Source organism: Schistocerca americana, chromosome 7 (assembly GCF_021461395.2).
Source record: "Schistocerca americana isolate TAMUIC-IGC-003095 chromosome 7, iqSchAmer2.1, whole genome shotgun sequence".
Taxonomy (NCBI): domain Eukaryota; kingdom Metazoa; phylum Arthropoda; class Insecta; order Orthoptera; family Acrididae; genus Schistocerca; species Schistocerca americana.
Genome location: NC_060125.1, coordinates 329776143 through 329793203, shown reverse-complemented (window position 1 = coordinate 329793203; position 17061 = coordinate 329776143). Strand labels below are relative to the sequence as shown.

At 41.0% G+C, this 17061-nt stretch overlaps 1 protein-coding gene across 1 annotated transcript in view; it reads left to right on the top strand.

The window, feature by feature from the left end:
• The first annotated feature begins 640 nt into the window (after window positions 1-640).
• The window catches only part of LOC124622915 (protein O-mannosyl-transferase TMTC1-like), a 675090-nt gene continuing 658669 nt past the window's right edge, over window positions 641-17061 (top strand). Inside the window, exons 1-3 of the mRNA XM_047148705.1 lie at window positions 641-660; window positions 1116-1347; window positions 1542-1756. Coding sequence (XP_047004661.1) covers window positions 641-660; window positions 1116-1347; window positions 1542-1756 — 467 coding nt within the window. The remainder of the gene's footprint in view (window positions 661-1115; window positions 1348-1541; window positions 1757-17061) is intronic.

Genomic DNA, 17061 nt, shown 5'->3' with positions numbered 1-17061 from the left:
GGATTCGAGCCTGCGACTGTAGCAGCATCGCGGTTCCCGACTGAAGCGCCTAGAACCGCTCTGTCACAACGGCCGTACTCTCTTACAAACAATATTTTTATTGTGAGGCTCTAACTTCCGCATATTTTCTTTTCATATATCTGAATACGGCAATACGTATTGCCGAAATTGGTAATCCAGTAATCGTGCTAACATGGTTATTTTGCAAATAAATTTGTTACCAAAAGAAGACTACAATACAGAACATTGTCGATTTTCACTGTGGGTTCCATACTGCAACCGATCGGAGCTTAATAAATGAACAGCCTCGAATTAAGGAACGAACTTATTCGTGTAGTGGTCACAATCTCCTGTTCGAGCTTTTGACGAATACTGCTGATGAATGTTCCTGTCTGTATGGTTTTTATCTTTGTGTTGTTTTTAACCTCGTTCCTGACGTTTTATCCTGAAATGCGTCGGGTATCTTCAGAGGCGCACCTGGTACCATCAACATCCCCGGAACCAGACTAACTTCTAAAAACGACCAACTCAGGTCTTCACGGATCGTCAGGAACGAAAATATTTTCTGCACCACAATCGCTCAACCCGGAGATACACATGAAACAAAAGCCAACCTGTCCTGGAGACTATATATAAAGGTATGTTCGTCAGCCTTGACCAGTTAATTAGGAAACATGCGACAAATGCCACATATTATATTCAGAATGTAAAGTGATGATACTGACGATTTTTTCGAAAAGGCTAAAGTACAGAGCAATTTGTCACTACACCATGTTTTCTTTAACATCAAATTCGTTGGCTCCGCCAACTCACAACCCAACTGTTACCCTCGAATCTATCTTACGCCTTGGGCTAAGGTTCTGTTCAGTGTCAATACGACCTGTTATTTTACTTTTTATTTTTATTTTATTTATTTATTTAAATTCGTTGACATCGGCAGCTAAAAAAAAAAAAAAGACGGTGAATGTATGCACGAAATACACGTGAGAGCAGGCATTATAATTACGTCACTCGTCAGAATTGACGACTCATATCGAGCATTCCTGCTGACCAGAGAAGGCCATCAACACGATCGCGAGTGGAAGACTCTACTGAGGGATTGTGTGTGTTCGCAGCAAGCCGCACGACCAGTGCGAGCCGCCGGTCGGCGTGGGTTCGCCGGCGGAGGCGCCGCTAGACTGCCGGGCACCGCGGCCGCCACGGCGGTGGGAGCGCCGCGGCGCATGCTCCGTGGCGCCGGCCCTCCGCGGCTCGGCTCGGCCCGCGTCCCGCTATAAGCGGCAGCGCCGGCGTCCGCGGGCCGCAGTCCGCAGCTGGGCAGTGCGCGACGCCGACGGCGACGGCGACGTCGGTGCCGAGCCGAGCCGATCCGAGCCGAGGCGAGGCGAGCCGCGGCGACCCGTGCGCTCCCAGGCCGCGCCATGCGAGGCGGCGGGGGCTGCCACCCCCGGCGGCACCCGCGGGCCTCGGCGCCCGCCCCCCTGCACCAGCCGGCCCCCGTTGCCGCCCCCGCCTCGGCCCCTGCCTCTCCCGGCGCCAAGGGCTACGCGGCCGTCGCTGCCGTCGCGCTAGCCTCCTACGCGAACGCGCTCGGCGGAGATTTCGTACACGACGACATCCCGGCGGTGACGCGCAACAAGGACGTTCTGGGTCTGACGCCGCTGCCCGACGTCTTCCGCAACGACTTCTGGGGCACGCCCATGGCGGATGCCTCCAGCCACAAGTCCTATCGGCCACTCACCACTCTCACTTTCAGGTTCGTTACTGTTGACGCGGTCACCACTATTTTACACAAAAATATGCTTATCATTCAGCTATATGCCGGTGTGTCATTGCTACGTAAAGCTGTCAGTCCGAGACACGTAGCGGAAAGAAGAAACCTTACTTTTGACGTAACAAAACTGATCGAAAATCCCGAATCATCATCTCTGTGCATCTAATCGCACTCTCACACCACAAATGCGCAGTCAATTGCTGGAAGGTGATATGAAACAAAACTCCTAACTGCAACTACAGAAGTGTACAGTTTTCACTTCCCTTTCTCATCGATATTTATGAAATGTTCCCATACTTGAAACAGCATTTAAAACCTACGAAGATGGAGTGTCTAGACAATTGCTGAGGAGTACTACAAGTAACACCGTTCTCTTGTTTCAAATGCAGAGAACTATATCCAGTTCTGTGCACCCACTGCACGAACTTACACTCATCATTTCAGACACGTAACGCTCCACCACCTTGCATGAAGGAGTCTGTTCCATGCAAGTGACTGAAAGAAGAATCTTAATGCCCGCAAACTCACTTGTTCCAACAACCCAAATCACCGACGCTAGCCACATCGTCACGCATTTGTACTATAAAGCAGGAAGCTATTGTGCAGCCAGTCGCTAAGGACCAACCGTAACTATAGAAACATAGGTTTGGAGGCTCAGTTTTTTCGCCGACATTAATTTAATAATCATTCTCCTGTCTCGTTCAGCATTTAGAAAACACAAGCTTTCTGTTTCATTCACTCGTGTCACTATAAAAAAACTGACGTAGTCGCTACACATTTGCTAAGGAATACTCCTGGGATGGTTTCAAACTTGAAAAATTTTTCTGAAAAATTTTGGTTTCTAGTTATCTCCAACTAAACGAGTTTCTGCTATTTTCGGAAAGTTTTATGCACCACGCGGTTCAGATGAGCTAAGTGTTTATTCATTCAAAAACAATACCATCTCTCATTTTTTGAGGGACTTGTATGTCATTTAACTGTCTACATTAGGTTATATACACTAGTTATTACGGGAAGTTTCTCTAGTTACACACTGGTATCATCATCTTTAGATCTAAAAGCGAGACTAAAAACGTCACAAACACTATTTTCCTCCAAGATCAGGACTCTTAAACAAAACACATCTTGCATACAATCATCGAACAGTAACATTCCAAATAATAAAATGACAGAAGATATTTATACACAGAAGATACTTATACACAAGAAACACTCATTTCTTATTTCAGTAATTTTCTCACCTTCATTTACTAGCATGAGATCGAATTTCAAGGTCCTCTGTTAACTATAGAAACCTCCCTTCCCCTACCTCTCTTCTACTTACATTCATTTACGTGGACATATAACAAATAACTGTCTCTGTACTCTGTACTCTTTTACTTCTATTTATTCTAGAAATTCACTTTTTGACGGAATTACTTACCAACTGCTAACACATGTGAAACTCCAGGTAGCAATAAAATACCTCATTGCTACAACTGTAATTAAAGTCATTAATAAACAATAATTTGTCCTTAGAAATTACCTCTTTAGGACGTATAAGGAAACGTCACGCTGCGCTGAAGATATTTCAAATGGAAAAATAAATATACACAAGACGTTTCGTAAATTTGGCAGGTGATCTGACGCCTGTGCCCACAGAACTGCTCAGAGTTCGTTGGTTTTCATCCCCTTTACGCCGTAATAGGTCTGTAGCGCTGATGGGCGCCCCGTAACCACAAATCGTCCAATAATGACGCTATAATCGACCAAGTTCGTAACACGGTCCTCTACTACGACGGAGAGAGCGTAGACGCAAGTGAAGGGAATTTCGAAGTACTTTTCTTTGTGTTTTACGACAAAGGAATGACACGGCGGGTAGAAAACGATTCTGCTTATATAAAAAGGCGTGCGAGCATCGTACCATCAGCACCCGTGGCATTATTCGATGTTTACTCGACAATCGTAATTTATTTTGTTACAACGCACCATTCCGAAGGTTTTGTATTTTTGTTGCTGTACGGAAAAATATCTACGATACTCGCTATTGGTATCAGATGCAGCTGCGCACTGGAAACAACTGTGGTTCTTTATTTGAAGAATTATTTTCTTATTCTAAAAGAAATGTAAATTTATGTGTTTGTTGAGGACATTACAAGCAACCTCCGTTTTATATTTTGTCGAATACTCATCATACAGCTTCAAAGTGAAGCCAACACTGTGTTTCTTTTTTAAAAAAAATCTTGTCTGTTTATCTTGATTTTTTGGGAAGCTGGAGAACATGTCGAAAACAAGCCTGAACAGCGTTCGCTGTTTATGTTGCCAGTAGTCCATACTGAGCTGACACGCTCCACTGATGACGAAGAAAATTCAATTTCTGATCTCCCTTTAATCTTATCTTATTTGAAATAGTGCCTATTAAAAAAAATAAACTTCATCTTGGGACTATGATAACGAAAGTTTTGTTGTTGCAACTCTGCTGGTAGACGAAAGAGAAGTTAGCCCTACATTAAAAGCAGATGCAATATTCAATTGTAAACTACTTTTTCATATGAACAATGCACACAAGTTGTAATTGGCGATGAAATGATTTTAAATTTAAATTGAAATTGTTGCCAAACACAGTAGTAATATTTCATTATGTAGTACTAGTAGTACAAAAGTAGTACTAGTGCCAGGATTATCTGATTGTGCCATAGTCAATTTTCCAGTACTACGTAATAAACGTTGAATGTAATGTGGCCCATGAGTTCTGTTCAAAAGTCGCTGAATTATTTTAATTGTAGCCAGAACGGTTTAATAGGTATTATGTTGAGGAATTTCTTGCTCATATAGCTGTAAGGCTAAGTCACTAGCGCAGCAAAAGAAACCCCGACTTTATTCCCCTGTTCCCAAGTCGTTCGCATTTAAATACGATTATGTACAACCGTTGTTGTTTTCCACATCCCACTAGATGAATACTGGGCTGGTCCCCACTTCCCGACTCAGTTACACGACTCGCAGACATTTGAAAAACTTTGGCACTGTTTCTTGGCTTACACTAGACGAGACAGCTGGGATACACTAATTCCGTTCCAGGGGGTATGGGGTGGCGACAGGAAGGGCATACGACTTCACTCTGACACTAACATCGCCAAATACGTAGTCACAAGGCAGACCCCGCGTTGCAATGGGACAAAGGCCCAAAGAAAATGATGAAAGAATTATATGGACAACCGCTGTTCTCCTGTAATGTTGGTCTCGATGTGTTAAATATGTAACCAGCTTACACTAATCAATTGGCCTGAAGCTGAGATCTAGTTTTTCACGGTGACATTCCTGGATTAAGTTTTCTGCGTTTTCTTGCATTATCCAATTCGAGTGATAAAGTTCAGAGGACTTCTTCCTTCGTTTTCTTAGGATTAAACTATGGTGACTGTTGACTGCCAATAGTAACTTAATTTGCACTTTTACCTTCAGTAATTGTTGAAAACATACAACGACGTGCTGAGAAAGAATGCCCTCCGAATCATTTATTCTGTTCTCAATATCTGCTGAGGTATCTCAAGTTGCATTCCTCTGCTGCTAAAAGGCTCCAAATTGTAGCTTTTAACCTGGCTGTGTATAAAATTATAACATTGGTGCCTGAGGAACAACATGCTATAATCGAGTTTCTAGCCGCAGAAAGAGTTACTCCATACATGGGGCATCCTCTCTTCCAGCGTGACAATGCCATACCAGACCACACACGGCGCTGCTATGTCTGCAACAATCGGACGCCTGGAGTTCACTGTCATCGGTCATCCTCCATACGATCCCGACTCGGTCCATCCGATTTTCATCTGTTTCCAAAACTTACAGAACATCAACGGGGACTTCAAATTGACAGTGATGAAGCAGACGTGAGGCTATGGTTCCGTCAACGTTGTAAGACTTTCCTCAGTGACGGGCTTAACAAACGTGTCTCTGGTTGGGAAAAACGTGTTCATCGCCAAGGTCACTACGTTGACAAATAAATATGCAGACGTAAAGAATATAGACATAGAATGTTATTGAAGTTGGTTTATTTAAAAACCTTTAACAGTTTTCACATAAAAAATGAGGAGGCATTACTATTCAGAACACCCTCGTACGTTCGATACTGAGATGGTACAGAAGATTCCAGTGAGTCATTCTTCTCCATTGAGACAGGTAACGAATTTGGAATACCTTTCATGCAAGATCTCAGTATAATAAATTACTAGACTATTGCATGACGTAATCACTGTCTCATTAAAGTGGTTGTTAGACAGAAGATATCGGAACACCAGTTATATCAGTCAACTGGCGATGGCGACGAAGTTGGCCTCCGATAGCTTGTTCCTGAAAGTCACAAGGTCTTCGATGGCTTCATGAAATCAGTTTTATCATTCAGTTTTTATACGTAAACGATGTGCAGTGTACACAATGAAAGTAAAAAAAAATGTCGTGGGGCTACGTAAAATAGTGGCGATAAAAATGCGTTGAAAACAGAATAATAATAGGAACTTGATAATACTTCGCACACTTTCGGAAATTTATCAACGAAGCATCGATTTAATATGGTTGATTAAATATCAACCTTAAATTTAAACGTTTAACTGTTCCCAGTAACTTTAACTGCATAGTGTTACTTATTTGACATGGGAAACTGGTATCAGTCAGCCGATATCAGTAACAGGTAGCACCTAAGTCCAAAATTTCATCTGTATAAATGGGGGCAGAGCTGTCATAGAGAACTGTAATCGTATAAACCGTGAATGAAGAGGCGGTATCTGAACATGCCCCACTTGAAAGCCCGTATATTGCATTATGATGACTTCACGTTCTTTGCCAGCAACACGTTCATTTCATTAAACACAAAGTACTTTCAGACACGGATTGGGCCGCTTTTAGCGGTTTATTTGACGCTCGCATTCCGTTCCATATCAGCGACTGTGTATAAGGTCACTTGATTTTCCCCTAAACGGGCCCGCTTTGAATGTTTACCAAACTTTCGAAAACAAAGTCAACTTAACAACAGTATTAAAAATATCACAGTACAAGCGCCATTGTTCACACGACAAAACGTTTACGGTAGGCAACTGGTTTTGTTTACAAACTGTAATATGTTCAAATATTGACGACGAATTGGACAAGAGCATCAGGATCCCGTTAGCCTATTATTGTAATTTGTGAGGTAGTGGGAACGAAATTTACGAGAGTGGTGCTGTTACAAGCCTCATTACCTCCTAATATTCTGAAACAATTCTTTACAAAACGTTGCCATGCTTTCAATTGTTTATAGACTTCTGCTATTCCGGCTTCACTTAATATAATCATTTTGGATTTCTTTCAGTAACTCTTTTTGAAACGTATTTCACTGGTTAAAGCATGTAGCTTCATAGTTGCGGCTATAGCAAAAAGGTGAGTGCCGTAAAAATGTACCTTTGTATATTTTCATCTCGTGTCTTCCTTTCCTCTTCTCATGGGTCGAGTACAGAAAATCTGTTTATTGACCTGCAATTTTTTTTTAGTATTAATATCACAAATACTATTTCCGTTAGTGAAGATCGTGGTGGTGCTTACGATGCGTTAATTAATTATAGCTACGGTAGACGTTAATAACTAATACAATTAAAGAACTTACGCTATTCACAAGGAAATATTCGGGCGTCCAATTAGTTAACAGCTATGTAGACCAATCACTCACATTCTTACGGTAATCTATACAGTATTCGGAAATGAAAAATGAAAACCTGCTTCAATTACATACAACTTAACAATTAACCTATACATTTCCAAAAATCGCAACGCTTTGTTAACGGGACATTGCATCTTCAATAAGCAATATAACTGAGCAATTTCTATCTTAGTGATAGAAAGTATATGGATCAGAAAAATGGGTCCGAACTTATTCGCCATCAGAACAGATGTGATCTAGTTAATACCACCTTGTATGGATAATATTATCAGATTGCTTTAGAATTATACTGTTGGATAACTTATCACTCTCATAATAGCACTTGTACTTCATAGTGTATCTCAGGACGCTATCTGAACACGCATCGCTGTAGAAATGATTTAGATCTATATTTTATTTATAGCAATGACGACAACTGAAAGTAAACGTGTCATAATGAAGATATCCAAAGTAAACAATTTTAATGTTAATTTTATCAGACATGTCAGTTAAGGTCAATAACGAAATTAAAAAATTAATTTCGAAATATTTGAATGTTTTCCTTAGAAATTAACATCTACCTAACAGCTCTAACACAACTGTTTGTAATTATACTGGCGCCAAATGCTAAATGTTAAGTTATAATTCATTGACCACAATGACCTTCGTTAGGACTCACAACTTGGCGGCCGAGGCTACATTTACACGATATTTGATCGTTTATTCTATGTGAGTCAGTGTAATTACAAGCATGTTTCAGTTTTTTCTAGCGGTGAATAGCATCAACAACTGCGAAATATATATGCATTTACTAGCTTTTGCTGCACACTTAGTATAATAACTCTTTGCCGAAAGTAATTAAATACTTAGCACCTCTTGTAATATCGTTTGCTTCAGAAAGGTGTTCATTGAAGAATATGATAAATTCGCCAGCACTGATATACTATTTGAGATGTGAGTCTTACTTTTTCTCTTTTTTACATTGTTTGGTACATGTAGCGAAGTAGAATTTTACCTAACTAATCTCCCGACTAATAAAGACCGTATTCACGGAAAAATACCGTAAAATATCATTTCATCTGGTAAATAAATACGGAATCTGGAGAGTGAAGTTAAAAACAGAGAAGAAATCTCATTACCCCTCAATGAAGCGCGCACAAAATGCGTCATACATAAATATGATACACTAACAAAGCATCGTCGCAAGAAGATAGTGGCTCTGGAATGATGCAATATAATAAGTTCGTATAGAGTAAAGAAACTTTTTCAGCACGCTACTGTCGAAATTAAAGCTTTCCCTCTTTGTAAACGTTCTACCAATGAATATCTATCCACTCTGCTCTGATTGGTTGAAGATGACTATCGTAATGGCGAAAACTTTACGACGCACGTGTTTTGCTAACAATTCAATAGCAGATGCAGAATCTCCCCATACGTACGAAAGAAAGAACAACACTCACAAATACCGCTAATGACAATTTTCATATATTAACACTCAACAGATCAAAATAAAAAAGGACAATTCTAGCTACTGCAGAGAGTCGAGAGTGACTAGTTCCTGAAGTGGATAACAACAATGACTAATCATGCATGTAGCTTCATCAATGATAAATAATTTCAGATAAATCAATCGTGAGAGGAGCCTTCCTAACAGTTCTAAACTTTGGCCATAGGAACTAAGCTGTGAGAAACGCCAGTCTATGTCCCACGCTCATGACCCACACACATATTCCAGTAATTGTAATCCTTGTTAAATAATTCCACTGTAGCTTTCCTCTTGAAGGCGATACTAAGAACTATATATAATAATCATATTAAATACCTGGTCGAATATAGGATACACAGGTCAGAATATGTAAGAAATTTTAAAACCGGTTCACTCAGTAAATCTGCCCTTTTACAGACATTGCTTTCATATTCCTCCATGATATAAATTAGTTCACTATAACAGACTCATCGGCACACTGTAATTTTAACATGGCAGTCCACGTTGTGACTCAAAGTTCCGTTAATAGATGATTGTCTGCGCTACTCACACGTAATTTTTGTGATACTGAGTGGGAAATTAATCCAGGGTGCATTTAATTTAAATACAATTTGTCCATACTTTCTACATCCCACAATACAGCGGTAAACAGTCTACTTGTCGCAATTACAATTTGTCCGTCCATCGTCCGACAGCTAACTTTTCATAATTACTCCCGTCCTTCCTTTGTCATATCAAAGCTCACTGTTTACTGATATGCATCTAAATCCTCAATCTGCGTAATATTAGCACTATTAAATCCTATTAAAAGTTTTCAGTTTAAACGTACACAAATGATTTGAAGATAAGCAAAATGTGTTAAATAGGAAATAGTAAAAACAGCAAAATTAAATCCACTGATTGTTCAGCAGTCACAGAGATTATACAAAATGTGATACATTTCATTATGGGCAAAAAATCAAACGTATACTTCCAGATCCATGGTTTTATCTTCATAGTCTCAGGCAAACAGAAAAACACAGCCTCCACCACTCTTTTCTATCATCATCTGACTACTGCCAAGCGTAACGTGCTAAATACTTCAGAATATAATATTATCTGTTCAGAACAGATATTTATACAGTTACTTATCGCGGCTCAAAACCAAAACTGCAAACAGAATTATGAGAAGAAAAACTTTGAAACTTTGTCCATAAGTAAAAGAAGAAAAAATACAGTATCATCTGACGCGCTTTTGAATTATGTTTGAAATCACATACTGCAGCTGAAACGCTCACGCGTTAAGGCTATAAGGAGACCACTAAGTGAAATCTCATGAGACAGATGTGCTCTAGTACTTAAGGTCTTAAACATTTAATTTTAAATTCTTAATCGGAACCTCGTTTGATGTACATGATTTAGCGCATTCATGCAACATCGAGTCAAATGTTTCTCTTTTAAACGAATCAATCCCCAAAACACTTAAAATTTTCTTTCTCAGAATTTATATTTTATTTTCAAGTTTTGTTCAGCAGGCATTAAATACAATATATTTAAGTGTCGATTCCATTAGTATTGGGAGTATGTAGACGAATAAAAAGGAGATAAGTTTCTATAACTAGCAAAGCTGCTCATGAAGGATTTCATTTTTCCTTCAGGTCACTAAATACAATTTCTTGATTACCAAGATAATTTTCATGCAATTAAGTATGTCCAAACAAAACTGGTCAGTTTGATAACGAATTCGCCCATTTCTCTTCGTTAGTCTGGCTACCCATGAGAAACTACGTTCCTGTGAGTCATGCTTTGAGTGACTCGGAGAAATCGTGGGAATAAAAATGATGAAGTCGGGAAAGAGATGCTAATTTCGCTCCTTGTGTTCAAACTGCGCCACTAGCTCAAATCCAGCATAAAATATTCAGTTGCCATTCTTGAGTTCATACATTTATTTTTAAATTACTGCATCCTCACCATTTATTTATAAATAAGGAGATCAGCAACAGAAGTCAACTAAGTGATACCGTATAGATTTTTTTCTCGCGGTGCGTAGAAAACTAGCAGAAGGAAGAAGAAGAAAAAAGAAAATTACACTATTGACCATTAAAATTGCTACACCACGAATATGACGTGCTACAGACGTGAAATTTAACCGACGAGAAGAAGATGCTGTGATATGCAAATGGTTAGCTTTTCAGAGCATTTACACAAGGTTGGCGCAGGTGGCGACACCTACAACGTGCTGACATGAGGAAAGTTTCCAACCGATTTCTCATACAAAAACAGCAGTTAACCGGCGTTGCCCTGTGATACGTTGTTGTGATGCCTTGTGTAAGGAGGAGAAATGCGTACCATCACGTTTCCGACTTTGATAAAGGTCGGATTATACCCTATCGCAATTGCGGTTTATCGTATTTCGACATTGCTGCACGCGCTGGTCAAGATCCAAAGACTGTTAGCAGAATATGGAATCGGTGGGTTCAGGAAGGTAATACGGAACGCCGTGCTGGATCCCAACGGCCTCGTATCACAAGCTGTCGAGATGACAGGCATCTTATACGCATGGTTGTAACGGATCGTGCATCCACGTCTAGATCTATGAGTCAACAGATGGGGACGTTTGCAAGACAACAACCATCTGCACGAACATTTCGACGACGTCTGCAGCAGCATGGACTATCAGCTCAGAGACCACGGCTGCGGTTACCCTTGAAGCTGCATCACAGACAGGAGCGCCTGCGATGGTGTACTCAACGACGAACCTGGGTGCACGAATCCAGGTTCTGTTTACATCATCATTATGGTCGCATCCGTGTTTGGCGACATCACGATGAACGCACATTGGAAGGGTGTATTCGTCATCGCCATACTGGTATTTCACCCGGCATGATGGTATGGGGTGCACGTCTCGGTCACCTCTTGTTCGCATTGACGGCACTCTCTAATTTTACATTCGTGACCTCCTCTGGAGGTATAAATAGGGGGAAGCAATATATTCGATACCTCATCCATTGCATTTATGGCACTTTGAACAATGGATGTCACATTTCAGATGTGTTACGGCCCGTGGCTCTACCCTCCATTCGAGCCCTGCGAAACCCTACATTTCAGCAGTATAACGCACGACCGCATGTTGCAGGTCCTGTACGGGCCATTCTGGATACAGAAAATGTTCGACTGCTGTCCTGGCCAGTACATTCTCCAGATCTCTCACCAACTGAAAACTTCTGGTCAATGGTGGTCGAGCAACTGGCTCGTCACAATACGCCAGTCACTACTCTTGATGAACTGTGGTATCGTGTTGAAGCTGCATGGGCAGCTGTACCTGTACACCCCATCCGAGCTCTGTTTGACTCAATGCCTAGGCGTATCCAGGCCGTTTTTACGGCCAGAGGTAGTTGTTCTGGGTACTGATTTCTCAGGATCTGTGCACTCAAACTGCGTGAAAATGTAAGCACATGTCAGTTCAAGTATAATATATTTGTGCAATGAATACCCGTATGTCATCTGCGTTTCTTCTTGGTGTAGCAATTTTAATTGCCAGTAGTGTAGTTGATAACGCCAGAGGATTATTAGTTAAGTATTAAAAAAGACGATAAGTATTTTCAATAGGCAGTTAATTCCCGTCCACATTTTAGATCTTCGGGAAATCATTCACTGGCGAACTTCGTGACTACTGAGGCGTCTTAGGAGCGGGAGAGCTTAGGCGTACACGAGGAGAGGAGCGTGCAGACACTGTGAGACCCGCTGCAGAGACGGCGCGAAAGCCGCAGACACGCGGGCCGCGCTCACCGGCCTGGGTCGCAACCGCGGCGTGGCGCGGCAATCGATACCAGTGGTCAGCGGCCGCCCAATTCTGCGAGGCAGAAGCAGAAGCACGGGGCCGAGCCAGAGGCCAAGGCGCCGTGATCCACACTCTGCCTCGCCGAGGTACCGCCAGGGCACACGTACTGCCACCACAACCCATCGGGCTCGGCCAATACTTGGACTAGGAGGACAAAGCTTACAGCTGTTGGTACAATTGTAAAACTACCGTAGGCTACCATAAATACGCGTAGATTACGGTAGTTTTCTTATAGTTTCGGTCAGCTAAAGTTCTGCCAGTGTTACCTGTACGGTAGGCTTATTGCGTATCTAACGGGCGTTACCTCATAACGATCGCTTTCTTTACGCATGCGATCATTGATTTGCTGGAATCGCCTGAAAATCGGAAGCGGTCAACCACCTAGAAACTGAGTGAGGATTGTAAAGGACCGGATAACCTATGGAATATATTTGTTCTACATAGTTATCCTACTGTCTGCTACTTAAAACTAGACAGTATTTATAACAAGATTGAAATGGTCAATGTTTAACTCAGATTTTGAATTGTTCTGTGCACGAGAGAAATGTTACAGTATAAAAAAGGGAAACAATACAGACTTATCATATAGAGCTAGAATACGCAATTTCCTCACCAAAAACGTAAAATTAAAAAAGCAAAAACAAAAATATATCAAACATTGCTCCAATATTTCGCCAAAATTATACAAAACAAGTGTCTGTTATTCATAAACAACTTCCACATTTGATATACAGGACATAAAATCTTTTCTGAGGCCTGCGATAATTTTTATGTTAATAATTGGCAACCAATGCTGTACAGTCGCAATAAGTCATGAGTTCTTCATTTGGCTCTTTTATTAGAACATGTTACGCGTTTCGGGATCACACCCATCTTCAGACATCACAAACTTCAACTTGTTCCTAACCAACCAGGCGTACAGCCCTGACAACTCAAAGGAAGTGTCCAATAACATATGAGTATAATTGCGACACAAGCAGTCTTGTGTATACGCTATGCTGTTGAAGATTGTGATGTCTGAAGATGGCTGTAATCACGAAACGTGTAACTTGTTCTAATAAAAGAGTCAATTGTACATCTCGTGACTTTATTGCGATTGTACAGTATTGCTGTTGAAGTTTGTGATGTCTGAAGATGGGTGTAATCCCGAAACGTGTAACTTGTTCTAATAAAAGAGTCAATTGTACATCTCGTGACTTTATTGCGATTGTACAGTATTGCTGTTGAAGTTTGTGATGTCTGAAGATGGGTGTAATCCCGAAACGTGTAACTTGTTCTAATAAAAGAGTCAATTGATCATCTCGTGACTTTATTGCGATTGTACAGTATTGGTTGCCAGCTATTAACTTCCACATTTATCAATAGTAACAGGAGGGAGAACGTTCTATCGAGTACAAAACAACAACAATAATTACATTGTTTGTATTTTTTTAAGTTTGTGTATGAAAATTGCATTTATATCCAAAGTAATTGCTTTGGTTACGTAAAAGCGTAGAAGTTACGTGATTGAAAAATATTTATTTTTATAGAATACAATTTATATTCTGTAACGATATTAAATACACAATGCACTAACACTGAATAACTTGCGCTTCCAGTTATGCAGAAAACAAGCAATAAAACAAACAGGTAAACAGAGAGAAGTGCTAGACTTCCATTTTGTCTTCTACAGATTAATTTTGCTTCTTCCCCGCTACTCGTAATAGCATCCGAATCGTAGTTTGGTAGAACGCATTTCTAGTTGTTGTTCGTGGTAGCAGACAACGCCGATACAAAGAAAGCGTTAATGATGCTATGCTGGTACACGTTTCAAAATAGCATAACCTATATATTTTTTAAAATTAACAACATGTTTATTTAAACAGTCTCGTGTAACTTGATCATTTTGATAAACCGGATTGCAGCATCTTTGTATACTTCTTGTATTCGGTTTCTTGTCCACGTAAATTCACTAGAAGAGGTACCAAGTTCACCAAACCTTTCTATTTCTGTGCTCCTTCTAGATTTTAAAAATCTCGCCGCACACTACTGAATAGTCCACATATACTGCAGCGTCGTTACACCATGCAACAAGCACTATCATCCGTTTCCCAGCCTCTCCTATTCCTATTCAGATCATTATCACGTGCCTAAATTGTTCTTCGGGCAAGTTGAGAACAGATATAGTTGTAGTACGAGTATCTGCTAACAGAGGAGAGAAATGACTTCCGTAGCCTTAAAACGCCTGCGAGTACAGTGGGTACAAGTGAACTCGACTCGCTCAGGAAGGAGAGTAAGTACCGGCATTCCTCATAAATAAGTTACCATTCTGAAAGAGGTTTCCGCCGTTAAACTGTAAATTACTATTCTTTATTTTCATACAATCATGATTTTCGTTTTATAGCCATTCTTAGGTGCAGGTTGAAATGTCACAAACGTCCGACCAGCCTAAATGACAGGAGCAAGTAATATACCAGTGCAACGTCTGATAAGTTAGCAGTGTATATTGTCCTGTTTATATTTATATTTACATATATAAAACTTTTTCGAAGACGCCTGTAAATTTGTTTCAAAATTTAATATCTATTCAGAGAACTACGTTGGCATATACACACTTTCGAGTCGTTACCGAGACTGTAAGGAGAATAAGGGAAAACATGATGTAAGGAAGAAGTGCAATTTCACAGCGTTGATTAATTATTAAAATAGATATAAAAAGATAACCAACTTGCTGTTAGCCCAAAACGCAAGTTGCCATGACCAAACGAATACAGAAGGAACGCGCTTTTCTGCCTCAGGGATGCAACAGTGCCGTTGTTCGGGTCCCACTTTTCGACTGATGCAGCACTATGCCTTCTCATGGTGAAGGTGGAATAGACAAAAGTACAACTATTTTGTTTGCATTCGACCAAATTTGTATGTTTTGCTTCTGAGGCGTGGACTACAGTGAAAATATTTTTAGATATCAGTCCTCCTCTAATGGAAGAAATTTGCAATTCTGCCATTTAGATCAGTCAATTTTGGTCTTTTACCCTCCAAAGATTCAAAAGACACAGGTTCGTTAAGGACCATCTGATTCCGACAGTCGGTCAATTCGTCTTGTCAGTGCAGCATTACAACAGCAAGGTCGTGTACTCATTTTCCGCATAGACTATAAGTCAGGACTAGGCTTACTCTATCACGCTGCAGTATGAGACAAAGAGTCGACGAGTACTAGGCGACCGCAGCGCCACAGATCTCACAAGGGGAATCCAGGACGTTGGGATCACGGATTTAATTCAGATTTTGTATGTCTGCAGCACGCCATTAAAACTTCATATTGCGCAAGTAGTAAGGTGCTCTATTATGGCAATTCGAGAAAATTGCAAGAGATGTTTGACGCATCTATTATGTAACTGATATTCCTGCAAGTACAGGGTGTTTCAAAAATGACCGATATATTTTAAACGGCAATAAAAACTAAACGAGCAGCGATAGAAAGACACCGTTTGTTGCAATATGCTTGGGACAACAGTACATTTTCAGGCGGACAAACTTTCGAAATTACAGTAGTTACAATTTTCAACAACAGATGGCGCTGCAAGTGATGTGAAAGATATAGAAGACAACGCAGTCTGTGGGTGCGCCATTCTGTACGTCGTCTTTCTGCTGTAAGCGTGTGCTGTTCACAACGTGCAAGTGTGCTGTAGACAACATGGTTTATTCCTTAGAACAGAGGATTTTTCTGGTGTTGGAATTCCACCGCCTAGAACACAGTGTTGTTGCAACAAGACGAAGTTTTCAACCGAGGTTTAATGTAACCAAAGGACCGAAAAGCGATACAATAAAGGATCTGTTTGAAAAATTTCAACGGACTGGGAACGTGACGGATGAACGTGCTGGAAAGGTAGGGCGACCGCGTACGGCAACCACAGAGGGCAACGCGCAGCTAGTGCAGCAGGTCATCCAACAGCGGCCTCGGATTTCCGTTCGCTGTGTTGCAGCTGCGGTCCAAATGACGCCAACGTCCACGTATCGTCTCATGCGCCAGATTTTACACCTCTATCCATACAAAATTCAAACGCGGCAACCCCTCAGCGCCGCTACCATTGCTGCACGAGAGACATTCGCTAACGATATAGTGCACAGGATTGATGACGGCGATATGCATGTGGGCAGCATTTGGTTTACTGACGAAGCTTATTTTTACCTGGACGGCTTCGTCAATAAACAGAACTGGTGCATATGGAGAACCGAAAAGCCCCATGTTGCAGTCCCATCGTCCCTGCATCCTCAAAAAGTACTGGTCTGGGCCGTCATTTCTTCCAAAGGAATCATTGGCCCATTTTTCAGATCCGAAACGATTACTGCATCACGCTATCTGG